The 20,777-nt window shown below is 37.0% G+C and overlaps 1 protein-coding gene across 2 annotated transcripts in view; it reads right to left on the bottom strand.

Moving 5' to 3' along the window:
• Nucleotides 1-14,603: 14,603 nt before the first annotated feature.
• Nucleotides 14,604-20,777, bottom strand: part of LOC128094700 (sulfotransferase 2A1-like) — a 33,139-nt gene continuing 26,965 nt past the window's right edge. Inside the window, exons 5-6 of one of the 2 annotated variants that reach the window (XM_052713189.1) lie at nucleotides 18,926-19,103; nucleotides 14,604-14,716 (exon numbers count right to left, since the gene is read on the bottom strand). In XM_052713189.1, coding sequence (XP_052569149.1) covers nucleotides 14,604-14,716; nucleotides 18,926-19,103 — 291 coding nt within the window. The remainder of the gene's footprint in view (nucleotides 14,717-18,925; nucleotides 19,104-20,777) is intronic. The other variant, XM_052713190.1, reaches the window with a different exon arrangement.

Below are 20,777 nucleotides of genomic sequence, written 5' to 3'. Positions count from 1 at the left end.
GCCATGAAAAGCTTGTTTTTCATGTGCTCCTGGGAGCACTTGGGGTGCTGGGGACTTTTCAGGGTCTGGATGCCATTGGAAATTTGGTAGTATTGGGGTTCCTGGGGATACTAGAAGACTTTGAAATATGAGAAGATATAACTTGTTTATGTACTCTTAAGAAATATGCAATGGGAAAAAGAAAACACCTTCAATGAATGCTGGTGGTCTTACTAGATGTTGGCCTGTATAAGAATGCAAATAGATCCATATCTATCACCCTGCATAAAAGTCAAATCCAAGCAATTCAAAGACCACAACATATAACCAGAAACCCTGAACCTTATAGAATAGAATGGGGGAATAGCCCTGAACTCATTGGCACAGGAGACAACTATCAGAACAGAACACCAATAGCAAAAGAACTGAGACTGACAATAAAAATTGGGACCTCATGAAACTGAAAAGCTTTTGTAAGGCGAAGGAAACCATCAATAGGACAAAATGACAGACTACAGAATGGGAAAAGATTTGCAGCAACTCCACATCTGACAGAGGGCTAATACCCAAAATATATAAAGAACTTAAGAAACTGGACATGAATAAACTAAATAATGTGAATTTGAAAATTAGGTACACATCTGGATAGAGAATTCTCAGCAGAGGAATCTCAAAGTGCTGAGAAGAACTTAAAGAAATGGTTGACACTCCATGCCAACATGGAAATACAAATCAAAGTGACTCAGGACTTGCATCATACACACCTCATAAAGGCTAAGGTCAAAAATTACATGTGATATCTGGGTGATGGTGGCATGTGTCTTTAGTCCCAGCACTGGAGAGACAGAAGCATGAACATCTTTGTGAGTTCAGTGCCATCCTTCCTCTCCACCACCTTGAGCCTCCACACTTTCATCTTACTCCAAAACAACATTTTATTTTCCTCTGAGAAAATATTCTCCTCTGACAATTTCTAGCCAGAATATCTTCCTTCTTACTTCCCTTTTCCCCATCTGGTGAAGCCTTTTCTGACTCTTCACTCTGCAGAGGCTCCAAAGCATTGGGAATTAATTTACATAAAGGCCAAATCTCTCAAAGTATAGCTTCTCCTCTTTGATGAACTCTCCTCAAAGCTCTCAATACTTTGCCACTCTCATTTTAATTGAACATTAGGAGTTTCCTGAAACCAACACAAAGACATTTAACTAGTTCTAAAAGCTCAGTAAGCTGTTTTTCTTTCACTTTCCATTTCCTTTTGACAAGCATTTTAGCAACTGCACGTATTACTGCTTCTGAAATCGAGAATTCCTAATGTCCCTTCCCAATCTCAGAGTCTCACTTGCCTGTAACTGTACTTAACCTGCAGTCCTGGAGCACCTGGGCCCCTCGTTTCTTTGAGCACCATAGGTTGGGTACCAAATGTCAATAACTGTTTCATGTGAGATGACCAGAAAAAAAGAGAGACACTCTAGGATACAATGAAAACTTGAAAGAGCAAGGAGGGAATCACAGTGGACTGAACCCTTAACAGCCTTGAAAAAAAACATTTTATTAATTATTACACAAAACATGTTTTTAACAAGTCAAATTCCACATGCTGTATCCTTTGATCTGATCTAGGAGCAATCAGAAGGAACATATTACCCAAGTAATTCTAAGCCATTATAAGACTTTCTGGTTTGCCACGAATATTTGGTGACTGAATTCATGCAAAGAATCTAAGATCCTACAGAAAAAGCAACTCTATAAATCTCAGATAACAGTCACTGTTTATTGCAAAGGATTATTTCAAAACCTAGTTGTGCTCTCATTCTTGAGTTTATGTCAGGTACAATGGTTCTACTATATCTCCCACAGTAGGCTGTGTGTCTGCTGTGATGTGACTAGCTACCTCAAGCTCCTATGCCTTGACTTCCCCACAGTGATGAGCTGTATCCTGGAACTGTGAGCCAAACAAACCCTTCCTTCTTTAGGTTCCTTTTTCAGGGTGAATTATCACAGCACTGGAAGTGAAAGTAAGGCGGGTTTGCTGAAGAATGTTGTTCTGTATGCTGTGAATATGTGTTGTTCTGATTGGTTGATAAATAAAATGCTGATTGGTCAATAGCAAGGCAGGAAGTATAGGTGGGATAAGCAGACAAGGAGAATTCTGGGAAGAGGAAGGCTGAGTCAGGAGTCACCAGCCAGATGCAGAAGAAGCAAGATATGAACGTCAGACTGAGAAAAGGTACCAAGCCACATAGCTAAACATAAATAAGAACTATGGGTTAATTTAAGTGTAAGAAGTAGTCAGTAATAAGCTTGAGCTAATGGCCATACAGTTTGTAAATAATGTAAGTCTCTGCATTTACTTGGGTCCCAAGTGGCTGCAGCACTGGTGGGTGAGAGAGATTTGTTCTTTATTCTGACCGTGGGCCAAGTGAGACACAGGAAAACTTCAGCTACAGATGGCACCCAACATGGGGCAAGAGTTTTCACCTAAAACCTGAAAAAGCTTAAAAAAAGATTCTAAAATGAAACTAAAAATAGCTTCCTATTTGTGTCTCTCAGGCAAGCTGTGAGCTACAGTATGACAGGTTCATAGCAGTGTGTGGGCTTGAGCACAGCATGGTGGAATTCCACCATGGTACACAGTGGCATCTCCAAGCCACACAGTACACAGCTTGACAGATTCGGCTTTTGCTAACGCAAAGAAAAAAAAAGCTTTTTGGGCTAAACACTAGATGGAAGCATAGACCCATTGTTTCCCAGAATCAGTGGTGAACTTGGTTCCCAGAGCTGATTGTAAATGTAGTTCTACCATGTTGGGAAGCTGAGGCGGGTAGAGCCAGCAGCCAAAGCTGTCATTTCAGTCTTAGTCATTCTACAATTTAAATCAATATATTTATAATCAATCAGATTCAGGTTAAATAAACCTCTAAATAGTTTACAGTATGAGTAAAAATGTATGTAGGCTTGGAAGAGAGAGTAAAGGGACTATAGACAGTTATATAAAGAAATAGTTTTAAAAAATAAAATCTTTAAAGAGACAGTAAAGGTAATGTGAAAAATAAGCCACGTAAAGATGGATATTAGACAAAAAATCTGGATTGTATTGACTTTGGGATTTTTAACTACAGAAAGACATTTGATTCTAAAAGCTGCTGAGTTAAATCAATATGTATACTTTAAAGGTATCTTGATTTCAAAATCTATGTCTAAGGATAAATTGATTTGGAAAAGAGGTTCTACTTTTGTTTCTACAAAAGATGAGAACCTGTGGATTGCTTCCAGGATAATATGGTTTGATCAGCCAAGACCCCCTGAAAGGTGTCCAATGACATCATGGCTCTGATCATCCAACATCCAAAATCAACTTTAAGGCAACTGGTTCAGAGAATACAGTCTCACAGACCACTCCAGTCAGAATTTGACCATATTCCCTAAATTTTCTTTGTATCCATATAAGAATACAGCATCGTTTTTCAGCAGGAAGTAGCCTAAAAAACTACATACACATTCCCCAAAAATGTATTATGGATGTGTGTCTTTGTTTAGGTTGTTGCTTACAAATTGTTATTGGTCATATTCAATATCTTTCTAAAAGAAGAAAGGGGGATATGATATGAAAATATAGAATTTAGATATGATAGAATAAAAGATGGATTGTTGAACCTGCTTTTAAAGAACATGTTTAAAATGTTTTACATTGGTATAGATTTTAGTTTATTTAAAATTTAGAGTTTATTTTGTTATACTACACACACACACACACACACACACACACACACACACACACACATATATATATATATATATATTTACTCTAGTTTAAGGTATTATGTTTATATAATTCATTTAAATTGTAATGGATAATTAAGAAATACAGACTAATAATTTTAGTCTTCTATAACAGTCAAACTTATACTCATGTTATATTTTCTAGGTATATATAGATACAATTCAATTAGGTAGATAATCTTCAAACACTTCAAAGACCTATAGAATATGGCATTAAATATTTTTTAAAAAATTAGACTTTTCTGGACAATGAGACACATCTGCTCCTGGCAGCACCAATTACTTCATAAAAAATGATAGGCATTGAATAAACTCATTATAGAGCTTGCTTTCTTTGTGGCAAAAAAATAGCCACTGGGCAAAAAAGTGCCCTGCTTTGACTGACTGACAGTATTTTTCATAAGCTGGACATTCAGTACTCATGGAAAAATGACCACTAAATATTGCCAAAACAAGGCAAGATGAACCTTCAAGTTCCTGCTTCTCAGAGGAGATTGCCACACATTCTACAGGACACAGGGAAAAGTGACTGAGACACTCTAGGCCTGTAGACTGAAGATGGATGCCCCAATGTTACAGAGGAACTTTGGGTATCTGTCAGGCAGCCAGGTGTCTCTGTCATTCTAGATTTTTGGAATTTGCTTACAATGCATTTCCTGTTTACTTAGGTAATATTATATCCTTCTGGGATCTTTGATTAGTTGAAGCGTAGATAGCTATAAGTATAATTTTCCTTGTTTTGATAAAAGATAAATTAGATATAAAACTTTAAACCCACAAATATAGGATAGACAAAATATTTTCTTTAATTTTGCCAAATACAAATAGGGGAGAGAAACTGAGCTGTGAAATGGCTGTATTCTGCTGTTCCTCCTCTCACCCAGAAAGTTAGCTGTGTGGAGATGAGATTGAAGACAGGACTTATGGCATTAACCTACCATCTTTTGAGAATGGTGGTTCTTTGAATACTGCATGATGGAAAGCTTCTGTTCTAGTGCCTGCTTATACACAGTTTTTGTTCACAGACTACATAGGTTACATGTCCTGACCACACAGATGGGATGGATTTCATACTTTCTGCTGATACATTAAAGAAGAGCACTGACTGTCACCAGGGCTGGTGATTCCAGGATGTGGGCTTGGAGATATGGGATGGGAAGGTCCTGAGCAGCTGCATAGCGATTTCACTCAGAGACTTGTACTAGGACCTTACATCTGACAAATTGAATTGCTGCACTTTATTGTTTTGCTCCAGGATTATTTTTGGCCTCCTATTTAACACTGCTTGATTATTTTATGTGAGAGTATATGTGCATGAATATGTTTGTGTACATATATGTACATACATTCATACCTCATTGATCATACTTTATTTTATATACTCCTCAAGGTCTTGAATAAAAGAAATGATAAATATAGAAAAAGAATATGAGTAGAAAAGTAGTCAGATGATCCCCCTCACACATGATATCACCCCACATGTCACAAATCCTAAAGAAAACACTTAGACCTGATAAGTACTTTCTGCAAGGCAGCACTTTCAAATAACAACAATGACCATGTTGAGAAAAAAGTAAGAAAAAGTGCTGTTCACAATAGATTAAAATGTAATGGGACTAATGCTTCGAGCCACAGAAATATGAAGTAATTACTCAGGTGGCACTGACAAGGTTAACCCAGCAGAGTCCCTGGTTAAAGTCAAACTTAAGGAGTTTTGGTGATATTGGCTTTTGAATGTATTCGCTGTTTCCTGATGTGAATTTCTTGTATGCTGTTGTAGCCTTCCCATCTGATTCTTTCCCCAAGAATTTCTAACAGTGTGATTGCTCATTTATTGGGCACAACTTCCCCTATAAGTTTGAGGTATTTGCATAACTTCCCCAGCTTTGTAGGGAAACAGTCACACAGTCAATACTTGTTTCCCACAACCAGGTCTTTGTTCCTTCCTCCAGCGTAAACTTAGACATCTGCCTTCGTGCAGTTACCTTCATTGGCAGACATTTGGTCAGTGTTAAGTGTCCAGGCAAAAGTATCTCATTTGAGACATTTGCAGACACCCAAGGACATAGAATTACAACGTGTCTAAACAAATGTGCACTGGACTCATCCCACTTGCAGACAGGAAACCTCCAACTAACAAATTCTTTACTCCTATTACTTTCACCTTGGTTTACAAGTCAGCTTGTTATCTAACCACACTTAGGAATGCAGTATTACACACGGATTCCCCCCTTTTTTTTTCCTTTTTAGATTTCCCTAGTTGATTTAAGGTCTATCTCTCTCTCATTTGACCCCTTTTCCTTTAAGAGTTCACTAAGACTTTTACAAGCCACCCCCCCACCCCCTTTGAGTCATAAAGAAATCCTGATTGCTAATTGGATGTGTATAAAACAGGAAACTTCAGAGACTCAAGAGAGATCTAAGGTAGAACAAAGAGAGAACTGCAGAAAAGGATACAGATAATCAGGCAAGAGAGAAGAGAAGCACAGATAGAACAAACTTAGGACAATGAAGAGAATGGACTGGAAGAGATCAGTGTGCATGGATGCTTTTGATATCCCTCAGATTAGATTCTCAGCTGGTTGTTCGATTCTTTCACTGACGCTGGGAGAGAGTTATTTGGGTCTGGACCCCAATAGCTCTTGTTAGACTAATCCTTAAAAGGGAAGTGAAAGTCATTTACAGCAAAGATTTAAGAAACCAAAGAAAGCACCTGAAAAGGACAACACAAACTGGGATGAGCCCCCCTCCTCCCACCCCACAATGCTCTCTTCACAGATGGGCAAATTTAATGATATGAAAATGGCTAAGTTACCACAGGAAATTTACACTGTAATTGTGTCCAAACTTAATTGCATTCCATTTTTGGATATGTTTTAAGTTTATTTTACTATAATATTTGAGTGTTTTACTTCCATGAATATCTGTGCACTTCACGCATTCCTTGTGCCTGTTGATGTCAGGAGAGATCACTGCATTCCTTGGAACTGCAGTTACACATGGTTGAGTGTGACATATGGGTGACAAGAATGGGACCTGGGTCTTCTGCAATTGCAACAAGTGCTCTTAACCACTGAACCATATCATGCCTCTCCCATTTTATCATTTGCTTATAAATAAGGTTTTCCAAAAAAAATCTATGGAATTCTGATATCTCATGGGTCTAATCTCTTATTTCCCATCACAAATAAGATTTGTGTCATAGTGTTGCTATTGTTTTGAAGAGACACCATGACCATGTCAACTATTATAAAAGAAAACATTTAATAGGGTAGCTCACTTACATTTCAGAGGTTGAGTAAATTATTGTCATGATGGGAAACAAGGCAACATGCATGCAGACATGGTGCTGAAGCTAAGAGCCCATACATCTTGATCCAAAGGAAATAGGAAATGTTCTGCATCACTGAGAGCAGATTAAGCATATATGAGACCTCAGAGCCCACCCCACAGTGAAACACTTCCCCCAACAAGGCCACACATACTCAAACAAAGCCACACCTGTTAATATTGCCACTTCCTTTGGGAGGCCATTTTTTATTCTAATGACCAAAATTTGGTATACCAGATGAATTCAAAATGTTTTGTAGAATATTACTTTATCTATGTAAGATGTGTTACATTTGTTTATGTTGCAGAATACTACTTTACCTATGTAAATGTGTGTTACATTTGTGTGTGCTACATTTGTTTAAATACCTACAGATTTGTTTCATTTGTTTTTCCTTGCCTCCTTAGGCACCTCATTGGTCTAACAAAAAGCCAAACAGCCAGGAGATAGTCAGGAGAGGTGTAGGTGGGGCTGGTGGGAACAGAGAATAAATAGGAGAAGGAATATAGAAAGAAAAGTAGAGTGGAGAGAATGAGGAAGAAAGAGAGGCAGGTACCCAGGACCAGTCAGACAGACAAGCAGGTCAAGTAGGACATACAGAATGAGGGAAAGGTAAAAATCCTGAAACAGAATGTAGATGAAGAGAAACAGGTTAATTTAAATTACAAGAGCTAGTGAGATAAGCATAGGTAAGGCCAAGCATTTATAATTAATTAGTCTCTGTGTCATGATTTGGGAGCTGAATAGTGGCCCTAAAGAAAGCCTGATACAAAAAAATAAGATATTCTATTGTTACTGGAATTATTCTGTAGAAGTAATTTCCATTATTTCCCCAAATTGAAATCTTGTATAATATCAAAATTTTGGCCAGATAAAATTTCTATCCATAAGAAATTAAAATTATATATAATCTTACATAGATATATAATCCTTTATGTATTATATAATCATGTATATACGCCTAGTGTTTTCTATAATTAATAATAAAGACATTTTGAAAAGGCATATGGAACCTTACTACTGTAGAAACTTCTTAAAGTAAATAAGATAATTTAAATTTCACTATGACATATAGGGGAGATAATGCTCTGACTATAAATCATACGCTACCAAGTAAAATCTCAAGTGCCAGAAATTGGTTACATCTTGTGAGTACTTGGTCAAAGGGGTCCCATAGACACCCCACAACATTATAGGCTATTGTCAGTGTTATTGGTTACCTTATACAACCTGATAATAAGGCCTTATTCCTGAAGACAGAACTTAACTTATGTCACTGAATGTGGGGAAAAGGAGCTGGTATACAACAGGACACTTCATCTTTTCTGATTATCACTAATAATGCTGTAAGGTACTGTGCACACTGCAGGAGAAGAAAACCAATCATCAGTCTCACACATCTACAAATCCTGTGACCTACAACAGTGAGCTATCTTCAAGATATATTGATGCAATAATGTCATAAACATGGGAGTGATCAACAACTTTTTAATTAGATTTAAATACAACTCCGTCAGATCAAACCCATAACTAACACTGATAATGAGGCCAAGAACCTGATTCAACATAGGTCTTAGACTTATGGCAAAAGCTATTACTATTATTCTTTGAAGTGAATATAGCAGTAAAATGAATCCTGATGATATATTGCTATGACCATAGATCAGTGAATTGTTCAACTGTCCTAAGAAATTCTATTTTTTTTTGCAGTAGATTAACACAGACCCTCACAACTGGACAATGAGTGTTCAGTGAGAAACTGGGAGGACTCATTCAAAATCAGAATGTTTTCATAAATCCCATCTACACATGGTTCTGAAATCTAGGAAGAACAGAAGATGGATCAATAGTAGAAGCCAGAAATGTTGGATAACTTCAAGGAAACAGAGAATTCCAGACACAATAGAGTTTGTACATGTATAAACTCATAGAAACCAGACAAAATTCCAGCACAGTGAAAGGGAGGTGGACACAAGGTCTCACTCCTAACCAGGAAGCTATGTGCAATTGTTACCTTCTAGGAAAGGGGAAGTCAGGTTTCTCCAATGCAGGGTCACTGCAAGTATCAACCATATGGCAGTTGTAGCCCTCATACCTAAGTGTAGTTGTCAAACACACACACACACACACACACACACACACACACACACACACACACACACACATACACACACACACACACACACACACACACACACACACACACACACACTCACAAACACTCCAGGTTTATGTAGTGGGGAAGAAGAGGCTTTCATTTAATTTTGGTTTGGTTTGGGTTTTTGTTTGTATTTTTATTTGTGTTTTTCTTCTTCCAAAGAGGGGATAAATTTAAATGTGTGGGAAAGATGGTATGGTTAGGAAGGTGTTGGGGTATGGTAAAAATTATGATCCATTATATTACAAGAAAAAAATTAAATAAAATATATGAAAAAAATTTAAAGTACAAAAGTGTCAGAAGAAAGAGATGATCTGTGTGAAAACTATGCTATGCTGAAAACTTGGTAATATCTCTGACCCAAAAGTTCTCTATAGAATACTTTAAAATAGCTAAAAAAATCTTTTAAGTTCGTTAACATCTTTAAAATTTAGAAAATGAAATTTAAAACTACTTTGAGATTTCATCTTACTCCAGTGAGAATGGATATTATCAAGAAAACAACCAAGAACAAATGCTGGTGCGCATAAATGGGGGAAGGGGAACCCGCATTCACTCTTAGTAAGATCGTAAACTCTGGCAATCAGTGTGGAAAACTGATCACATGGCCCAGATACACTACTCCTTGGCATGTAACCAAAGAACTTGATATCCTAACCCACAAGTTCTTCCTTAGTCATTCCATTTCTTTTCTATTCAAAATAAATAGAAGAAATAAATCCACTTAAATTCCCTTCAACAAAAGAATGACTAATGAAAATGTGGTACACACATACATTAGAATTCTACTCAGCTGTGGAGAAAAATGAATTCATGAAAATTTTCAGGTACATGGGTGAAATTAAAACGTTTTGTAATGAGTGAGGTAACCCAGCCACAGATATACAAATATTAATTGTTTGCCTTTCTTTGTGCTTCCTGTCTATGAATTTGTGGATGTGCATCCATAACTTGGAGTAACTGCACAACTAAGAATGGAAAATGGGACCAATTACGGAAAAAACTCTAGATACTGGAATAGCATGCAAGTGCTACAAAGAGAGAAATAGAATAAATCAAGGGGCTTTAACTGATATGGGTACAGAGAGAATACAGAGTGACAGAGGGGAAGGAGAGATAAATACTACACAGGGAAGCTTATTATCACATATTTATCTAAAGCCATATATAATATGCATGTATTAACATGTATTTTAAAGACACTATGCAATTTATAATGATACTACTCCCTCCCAGTGCCATGAACTATATAGGAAAACCCCAGTACCATGCTTGAGAAACCTCCTCTCACGTTGTTAGTCAGGGTACTTCAAGCGATCCCCGAAAAAAAAAAACAAGTATTATTGCTCTTGATTGACTCACAGATCTTCAATGTACAACCTTGTTGCAGAAGCCACAATATACTTCAGACACAGAATTTGGGGGAATCGAACTGAAATTGACCTGGAACCCCTTCCATGAGGAGTGACTTTCATAAAGTGAAAAGCTGCCAAGGGAGAAGAGCAATAACTAGGCTTCTCCAGGTGTAACATTTGTGAACCACAATTACTTGACTGGCAAGATACCCATGATGATGCGATTGTGGAACTTTCATCTTGGAGGTTTCAAGGGTTGTCTAATTGAACTTAAGGCACGCTCAACAAGTGGGAAACCATGTCTGGTACTGTACACATAGACAACCTCTTGGGCCTAGAAAGGGCGTCATAGGTCTACGACCCCAGATTTGCTCTTAGCCTTTGATAACATTAAGGGTGTGTATATTTTTTTCTGATTTGAAAATCTTGAGACTCATTTTGTCTGTTTTTTAAAGATTTATTTAGTTATGTTTACGGTGTTCTGTCTACATGTATGCCTGCAGGCCTGAAGAGGGCACTAGATCTCATTACAGATGGTTGTGAGACACCATGTAATTGCTGGAAATTTAATTTAGGATCTTTGGAAGAGCAGCCAGTTTTCTTGACCTCTGAGCCATCTCTCCAGCCCAAATCTTAGTTTTTAATTATGTGTGTGTGTGTATAAAATACATAGTATATACATAATTATATTTATGTTTAATTGTGTATCTTTTTGTGTGTAGTTTTGCACATTTAATTTTAACACGTGAAATTTACCAATGTAATTTACATTATATTTGACACTCAAAGTGTTGATGTGTTGATATAGAGTTTTTCATCATTATTGAATTAATGTACAAAATATAAAGTGTATTGATTTAACATATTTGGGCCAGATGACACCACGAATGAGTTAACTGAGAAGCCTTATGTTTAGAATCTTGTCATTTTTTTTGGTTAGTATGGCTATCTTATACTCGACTGCAACTTTTATTTATATATTTATTTTTTTTCCTTATTGAATTAATTTAATATTTTGATATTAAACTTGTACATTTCTTTCTTTCATAGCATTTCTCCATCAAGGATTTTGGATTCTGCTAGTTGGGACATGATATGACTTACACTGTTGGCTGATTTGGAGCTGGATGAAGATATTATTTCTGTATACTCAAGCTTTGCCCAGCATAGGGACAGATCAATTCCTGTTGCTTGCAGATCAAGATGAAAAATTCTCAGCTCCTTCTCCAGCACCATGTCTGCCTGCATGCCCCCATGTTTCCCACCATAATGATAATTGGCTAAAGCCTGAAACTCTAAATGCATTCCTTTATAAGAGTTGCTATGGCAATGGTGTCTTTTCCTAGCAATAGATGCCATAACAAAGACAGAGGGTCTAAAGAAGTAATTTCAAGTGTGAAAATGCAAGTTCTAAAGGTCTGAGGATGTGAATGCTTACATTGTGAAGATTTAAGAAAATGATTTAAAGTGTGTTTAGGGTATTGAAAAATGAGAATTGTTGCATATTTTTTCTCTTTCTATGCTATTGTTAAACTAAGATTTTAAGGATAAGATTTTTAACATTAATAGATGGAGTTCTGATAAACTGTTAATCTATGCCTGGTAAAGTACTAACTACTATCATCACAGTCACAAGCTCAAAATTTAAAATTCCCTTTGTTGTTTTCTAGGTATAGACTTAAAAGTGCTTTTCATTGTGCTGAACACATCTCATTCTAAACTATATATATCCATCCTTCTGTACAGAGGAAAAAGTGTTCATGCTTTTAACTCAAAACAATAGCTTTTGCTGACTCTAAGACATAAGTCTACTTTACGTGTTTTAAGACAAATATTAACTGCTTTCTTTACAGTGAGAATTTCAGTACAGATTTTAATCAGTAGCGATGCTAATACACCAAAAAACTTTTATTTCTTTTTGTAAACTTTGAAAAGTTGAGGAAGCTTCAATGAGTCATGACTTGACTCCACCTGTCACAGTTCAGTCTCCAGATATGTACTCCTCTCGATCAACAGCTTAAGCTTCCCCACTTACCTACTGTCTATACTTAAGTGTAGTATCTCTCTCTCTCTCTCTCTGTCTTTCTCTATATCTCCCTCTCCCCCCTCTCTCTTTCCCTCTCCTTCTCCCTCTCTCTCTGCTACCCTTAGTCTTTAGACTACTTCCACATCTTAACTACCAGGAGCACAGGTCTGGAATTTTCAAGGGTATACCGAATAAAAACATTTTCTACTAAGCTCATTAACTTTACCTTATTTCTCTTGTCTATATCTGTCCAATTGGATTTCTGATCACTTAAAGACTGCAACTGCTAGAAATCAAAATGAGCTAGTCCTAGACTGCTGAAAACCAATGTAAGCTAGATGCTTCTGTTGGAATTTACAGCTGGGCTTGAACCACAATTTTGAGACTGCTCCAAAGCTGCCTGCACTTTGCTAGTCCCAGATGGTCACACAGAACCTGGGAAATCTACACTTCTCACCTTCCTCCCAACCTTTGGTCAGCACTTCAACCTGCCCAGGTCCTAATAATATCCTGATTTCAGCTAAGAAGCAGTTACAGAATAGATTACATTAGCATCAACAAAAAGACTGATAAATCAGGCCCCAAAGAAACTCAGGACAAATGTCTAACTATGGTGCTTATTAGAATAATAAAGTGCATGCTAGCCTCTAAGAACTCTGGGCAAGTATTTGTTACAGAGTCCACTCAGGTATTTGGAATCCTGGCTCCTCTAAGCTCTTCTCATTCCAGGCTCCATGCTAAACTTCTCCCGATCATGGGCTTCTCCTCCCCACCTTCTGATTCCTATATAACCCTGACATTTTGACTAGGCACCTCTTGGCTCTCTGGGTCTTCTTGCCACTCTCTCTCTTGGCTCCTCTCTGTTGGTCCTCCTTTCTTTCTCCTTATCTCATGATCTGGCCTGTTCTGCTGGCCGTGTTCAGTCTACTACTTTCTGTCCCTGCTCTGGACTCTTCCAGCTGCCCTTGGCTGTGTCATGTCTATCAGAAAACCTTCCCCTTTACCATAAAAAGGAAAGAAAAATGCATTATTTTCCCAACTGCACATCCAGAATTAAATATAAATGTGTCTCTATGACACACAAGCAGAGGGGACCATGTGGGAACATAAAGCACTAACAGGAGCAAAAGGACAGAAATCGACAGTAGAGGAGAAATACTGAGTAAATTACAATGATGTGCATTTTTGTATCAAAGTTTCCTAATGTAACCCATTACTTTATACACACACTAAAAAATTAACAAAACAAAGAATAAAAATTAAAATACAAGTATGAAATACTGAGCAGAAATGTAAGTTTATAAAAGTCTTATATCACAGGCTATTTGAATGAGGTTTAAAGGTCTTTATAAATACAATTTATTTCCTTTGCCCCAGCGTCACAGAGCAAAAATTTCTTAAAGTTTCTTGTAGGGTTTCTTTATGTTTAAAATATTAGAATGGGTGTTTTAAGCTAGAATTCCATGAAGCATATTGGAGTTAGTGATAACGTATAACAAATTAGTAATAAAAGAAGCAGACATTTGATGACTCAAGACTCTAAATTTCAGGGCTGGAGACATGATTCAGAGGTAAAGAGCACTTAACTGCCCTTGTACAGGACCTGAGTGTAGCTCCAAGACACAAAGCAAGAGGCATATTGCACATGTAACTGCAACTCCTTGGGAACCAATGCATTCTTTTGTCCTCTGAAGGCATTGTACACAGAAATACAGAAACACACACACACATACACACACACACACACACACACACACACACACACATACACATACGTACACACACACACATACACACACACACAATACAATGAGCACTACCACCACTACCACTGCTGCTACTAATAATATCTTATAAAATTAACTCCACATTTCAATAACAGGATTTATTCCATGACTGAATCCTGGCATTTACATGTATAAGGACAGGAAAATAAACCCCTGTGTCCATATATGATTTAAAAGTGTTAAGAACTTATTCCCACGGAAAAAGCCCTGTAGGAAAACCGGCCATTTTCTCCTGGAATACTTTATCAAAGACTTCAGCTTGGGCTACTGTAAAGTGATTCTTCCAGTCCCCAGTCGTGCCTGGAAAATGTTAAACAGACACATAGATGGGTTAATATTGATCTCAACACTGCTTTCAGTTCTTTCATAACACGCTCCTACCATCTACTTGTCAAGGACCACACAGTTATAAAGTGGAAGTACCAGTGACTTCCTGGAGAACACATCTTATGCCTTGAAGTAATATACATCAGACTTCTTCCTCTGTGGCAATAATGTCCCCCTCTTCTCCTCTCTCTCCATATCAACAGCTTTAACACTAGCTCTACCTTTTAAATGTTGAGATTATTCCTGCTTCTCACTACACCTGCTTCCATCACACTGTCCAACTCAACAGAATTTCTTATCTCAGGTATCCAAACAGACTTCAATCCTTCTTTCTACCTTTTAGGCTTAACTTATAAAAGTTCTGCAAAGCATGCAAGCAACTTTTAAAACATCTTTTAATGTTAATTTTAATTATATGTGCGTTTAGGTGCATATGAATGCAGGTGCAAGTAGGGGTTTGAGGCTTCAGAACCCCTTGAGCTGGAGATACACACTGTTGTGATCTACATGCCAATCTTCTTGATGCTTTCATCAGATGCAGGAGACCCAACAACTGCCAGCTGGAATATCCCAAGATTTTTGTTTCCAGTCAGTGTGGTGCTTGCTGATGTATGAAGATCAACATGATCTTTTTACCATAAATTTTTACCATATCTTGGTTCCTATCACTCCATTCTAGTATGTCTTTTATTTTGACATTAGAGATGTCAGATTTTCCAACTATTCACATTGCATTGTGTTTTCCTTCACACTAGATTTCTCATGTCTTCCATGGAGTCACTTCTTGTTCTTTAGTTTCCTAATTTATGCAACTACAGACACATCTTCACATCTTCCCTCCATGTAGAACTCTGAAGGACACATTCATGTTGTTTTTTGTTTCATAGATGTGACACTTGGTTGAATTTCCTTTTTGTAAAGATGCCTGAAATATGTGTCTAATATATTTGAAAAGTCACCAAAGGCTTTTTTTATCAAAGCATATCAGACATATAGAACTTACTTAGTATGGAATTGTTGAAAGCATTCATGAATGAGTAAGGATGGTATTAGCCTTGTTCCCACTTTGAAAATGAAGAAAAATTAGTCCTTGAGATGTTACCCAGCTTAATAGTGATGGGATGTGGATTTGAAGCAAAAAAGACTGAAAATATAAGTCATTTTCTTTATCACATTATATTCCTTATGTCTCACACAAGTTAACTTTAAATTCCTAGCTGTATTATTAACAAAATATACAAAGTATTCATAGTTAAATGGTGATTATTGATACACAATATTCAAAAACTATACTATTAATTGATATGACTATATGAGTGTCATCTCCTAAGATGGGAACCTATAAGTATTCATTGCTACTGTCAGCTTCATTTCTGTATTCATTATTAGAAAATGTTTTGTTGTTTTTTCACACAATACTACTGGCTGCTATAAAGACAGAATGGATGTCATGCTACTAGAATCTCAGCAAATTCAATATGGCTGCTCACTGGAGTGAACCAGTCCAGAAGAGAGAAGCATGTCTTTGCAGGTACACACATAAATTTAAGTCAAATTATGTCAAAATCCGGTGCACCATGCAAGCATATATTTTTCTTCATTTGTTCTTTCTAAAAATCCACTCAAACTCTGTTGTGTCAGGGGACAGGATAACTCTAATTCTTGGTGGCTTAAGTCTTGTTGGAAAGAAACTTCCTCATAGTTATGAATGCTGCAGGTCTCACAAAATGTTGATGTCAAGTCTTCCATGCTTTTTTATTGGACTGCAGATAGTGGGCTTCTCTCTAGGTCTTCTTCCCTCTGTTTCTCATATTAATGTCTTCTCAGGATACCAGTGAAAATGATTAATGTCAGAGACACTCTATTTAGGAAATATCCACTGTGAAGGAATTGGTCCAAATCCTTTAATGTTTATCAGAAGACATTTTCTCCCATAGGTCTTGATTGTGACAATGTCTTTTTAAAAGTTTTGTCAACTATACTGTGGGTGAATGGGAATGACCATGTCTCTGGTCTGCATTTTGTGCAGTATCTTAATAGGCAATCATAATGACAAAAAAGTTTTGTAGAAAATAATTGATTGAAGCTCATAACGAGTTTATTCCCACCTAGAAAGATGATTGAGTCTCCCAGGTAAAGAGTAGCTCTGTAGAGTAGCTCTCTAGAGGCAGGAAAATGTATTTTTCTTGTATCCCGAGAAGTGCAACTAAAGGACAGTGAAATTAGGTCTAGAGAATTCCTCCCATTTAAAGCCAGTATCACTTAACACAGCTTTTCATGCATTATGATTTAGGGAATTAGTTATGTAGTAATAAGTAATGAAATTAATTTTAGAGTTAATCTTTGATGTGATCATAACCTCAAGATTAAAAAAGGAACCAATCTGATGTATGAATTGAAAAGACCGATATTATCCTCATGATTTTTAATTCAAAATTCATTCCCATCATATCCAACTCAGAGTACTCTATAAAGAAGTAATGAATCAGGGTGGGATGAGTAATGAAGTCGATCTCTCCCTTTGATGTCCTGATTTCCAGTGGAACTCATTGCTTATAATGATTGTGAGTACAAGGAAATAATTCCCCAGAGTAAAAGTTATCTTTAAAAGCAAAAGAACCAGATATACAATCACTAGGATAATTAAATTATAAGTCACTTACAGAGTCAGAACATGTTTCTTATAGAACTAATATATATGTGTTCCTCCTAAGGTATATAATCATGAAAAATATTATGTTTTTATGAGACTAACGTCTGATTGTAGTCTCATCCTGGAAGAATCTACATGGACAAGTGGAAATGACAGTTGGCCTCATGGAATGGTGTACTTAGTTCTGTTGCATCTGCTCCAGTGTGTTTCTGACAAAACTTCTGCATGTTAGTTTCCATAGCCTTTGCCTATTAAACAAGCCACTTCATTTCCTTTGGCATTTCATTAAACCTTTCATGTATGCATACTGTTTTACCTCTGCCAAATTCTGATTTATTATAAGAAATCCAAGAATGGGCAACTTCTCTTTTTACATGAAACCTTCAGTTGTAGCTCAGAGAATTCTGTCTCCACAGAATCTGGAGCACAGGAGTTTGACGTTATCTGTCAATAGCTGTGGATTATCCCAGTGGCCTCAGTCTTTAGTGTATAGATGACTATATTCTTGAGTATACATGTATGTGTGCTCAAATCTGATTCCCAACTTCCTCTTGTGAGGATATCAACAGTATTGGATTAAATCCAATCTGCTAACAACTTTAAGTTATCTCTATGTATACTTGTGATGTCCTTATATTCTAGGACCTACACGCTAGGTTGAAGGAAGACTGAAAGTTAAGGCTGAAGAACGTAAATTATTGGGAAAGAAATTTAAACTCATAACCCTTTGCTTCCTGTGTCTATACTCATGTTCTTTACTCATCCCCTAAGACCTCACATCTAACTCATTTCTTCTTCAACCCCAAGTCCCATCTCACCAATTCTTTGATAATTAAGTAAAAGTGACACATCAGGTTTGATTCATTCTGGCAAAGTTGCTCCTCAACTTTACATCTTTAAAACCATACCTGAAGTCTGCTCCCAGCATAGAGAAGTGGCACAGACATAGAGAAGATGGATATTTCCATCCCAGGAGAGACAATTCACAACAAACTGAGTAGCTCTGAACCGGAGGCAATCCAAAATTTGGTTGGCGTGTACCATCAGGTTGCAACAGAGAAGAATAATTTGCTTAGCCTTTATGTGGGTCTACTCTCAGACTGCTAAGGTTCAGAAATCTTGACATGTTCAACATCTTTTCCAGTTATCAACAGAAGTGTTTCCTTTGGCTATCATCCCAGATACATCTTTGGTTCCATGCACTGAATGTTTTCTTTAGAGTTGAGGTCTAAGATACAGGGTGTCTTATACAGCCTCATTGCAACATGTCAACATTTTTGATTTCTATTGAGGGTATTGGATTGATCATATGCAATCCCAAGATGATTTCCCAGAACAAATCAATGTTTTCAGAGCTACTGAAACATTGGAATCATCATCATGGAATGACTCTTCTGTAAGGTCTGTGAGAAAATATAATGTGATAAGCAATGACTTCTGTAACATTGCCAACACTTTCTAAGAGGCTCATTGGAAGGACAAGCGTTACACATGTTCTGACATATTTTAAAGCTCTAAAATTTCTTCACCTTTTCTCAAAAGAACCAAACCATTAGTAATCATATCTTCTGGGATGAGACTAAAATTGGACATGTTGTTTTCTTTCATGGCTTCGAAGGAGCTGTGCTTGACAACCATATCCATCTCATCGGGCTCTAATTTCTTTCCTAGAAAGTCACAGATCTTCATTATGGTGCTCTTTGTGTCCTAAAAGAAGATGAGACAAAAATAAGAGTGATAAACTGGAAGCTTTCAGAGAACACATGCAGAGATGGGAACTGTGGATGGTGGATGAAAAAAGGGACATGAAGAAAGAAATTGCAACAAGAAATGAGAAAATACTGAAGAGGATTTAGAAAGAAACAGGCCATGTAGAGATGTTAGGAGTCCCACACAGCCTTTGAATATTGAGTGGGCTTTCAATGTGGCTGATCTGTCATCCGAAAAGATAGAGGCTGGGATTTATTTTAGAGAGGAGAAGATATTAGAGACAGGGTCTCATATAACCGATGCTGTTCTCAAACTTATTTCATAGTGGATGAAGTCATTGAACATTTGATTCTCCTGCCTCCATCTCTGTAGTGCTGTGTTCAAAAGTGTGTGCCAACCCTCCTACTAAAGGCACTGCAATGCTTTTTCCTGAAAGAGGGTCTCACAATGGAGCCCTGACTTGTAGGATGGAAGTTGCTCTGGAGACAAGACTGACCTCAAGCTCAAAGAGGTCAGAGATCCACTTACCTGGCTTTAACTTCTAATTTTTGCCATTAAAGGTGTGCATACCACATACCCAACCTTCCATAAGATGTTTAAAGAGTCTTATAGAATTAATTCTAGACAGTGATAAATGGGAATGAAAGCAATGTGCATAAATAATTTGAGAACAGTTAATGTTTACACCATGTAATATTGTTTCCTGTGGGTAACTGAGAATAATATGGTTTTAAAACACTTTCATAAGAATGATCTCAGTAATTATTACTTGGGGTAGTTCTGGGAGATTTTATTTTGTTTTGATTTATGTAACTAAGATGGGCATTACAATCTCAGGCTTCCTGCTTCAGATGCCTGTATTCTGGAGTTATAACTGTGGACTGCCACAACTGGCTTAATCCAATAAGATAGTCATAAGAAGGCAGAATTTTGGAACACTGAAGACTTTTATTTGAATTCTTGCCCTTGTCCTGAGCCTTAAAGAAATTATTGGCTCAATAGTTTTATTACATATTTCCCTACAAGTTGAGTTAATATTTCATGGGAAGGTAAACAACCATGGCAATAAGTGAAAAGAATGTGTTGAATGGATGGACAGGAGACTTCTGAGAAACTGCACTACCATACAACAGAGAGAGCTGTGTAAGGAAGCTTCCTGGGGAATATTGAATTTTATAATGAGAAAGTAAAATATTTTACAAAAGACAAAATAGTCTTTGGTGTTGCTACTTTCATGGTGACTTTCTGTTCCTGGATGATAAGGTTAAGAGATCAAATTTTTTGAATGATCCAATTTTCTCGTTTTTGATGCTCCTTAATATTTTTTTATTAAAAATTAATTTTTTGTTACTCCTACCTATGGTGTTATATTGTGTACTCTAACAAAGCTTACTTGAAGATCAGAGGACAGAGCCAGCCACTAGATTAGACATAGAGGTCAAACAGTGGTGGCACACAACTTTAATACTAGCAGAGATCTGTCTATATCTCCATGAGTTCAAGGCCACCCTGAACTACATGAGATTGACTCAGTCTAGGAGAGAAACAGAGTCAGGCATTGGTGGCACACACCTTTAATCCTAGCACTTGAAATTTCATGCCTTTGCTTGGGAAGCACACACACATTTAATCCCAGCAAGTAATATGTCAGGACAAAGAAAGGTATATGGG

This window comes from Peromyscus californicus, unplaced genomic scaffold, assembly GCF_007827085.1.
Source record: "Peromyscus californicus insignis strain IS unplaced genomic scaffold, ASM782708v3 Scaffold_4__1_contigs__length_199733344, whole genome shotgun sequence".
Lineage (NCBI taxonomy): Eukaryota > Metazoa > Chordata > Mammalia > Rodentia > Cricetidae > Peromyscus > Peromyscus californicus.
The sequence above is the reverse complement of the archived record's forward strand: the minus strand, read 5'-3'. Positions and strand labels throughout refer to the sequence as shown.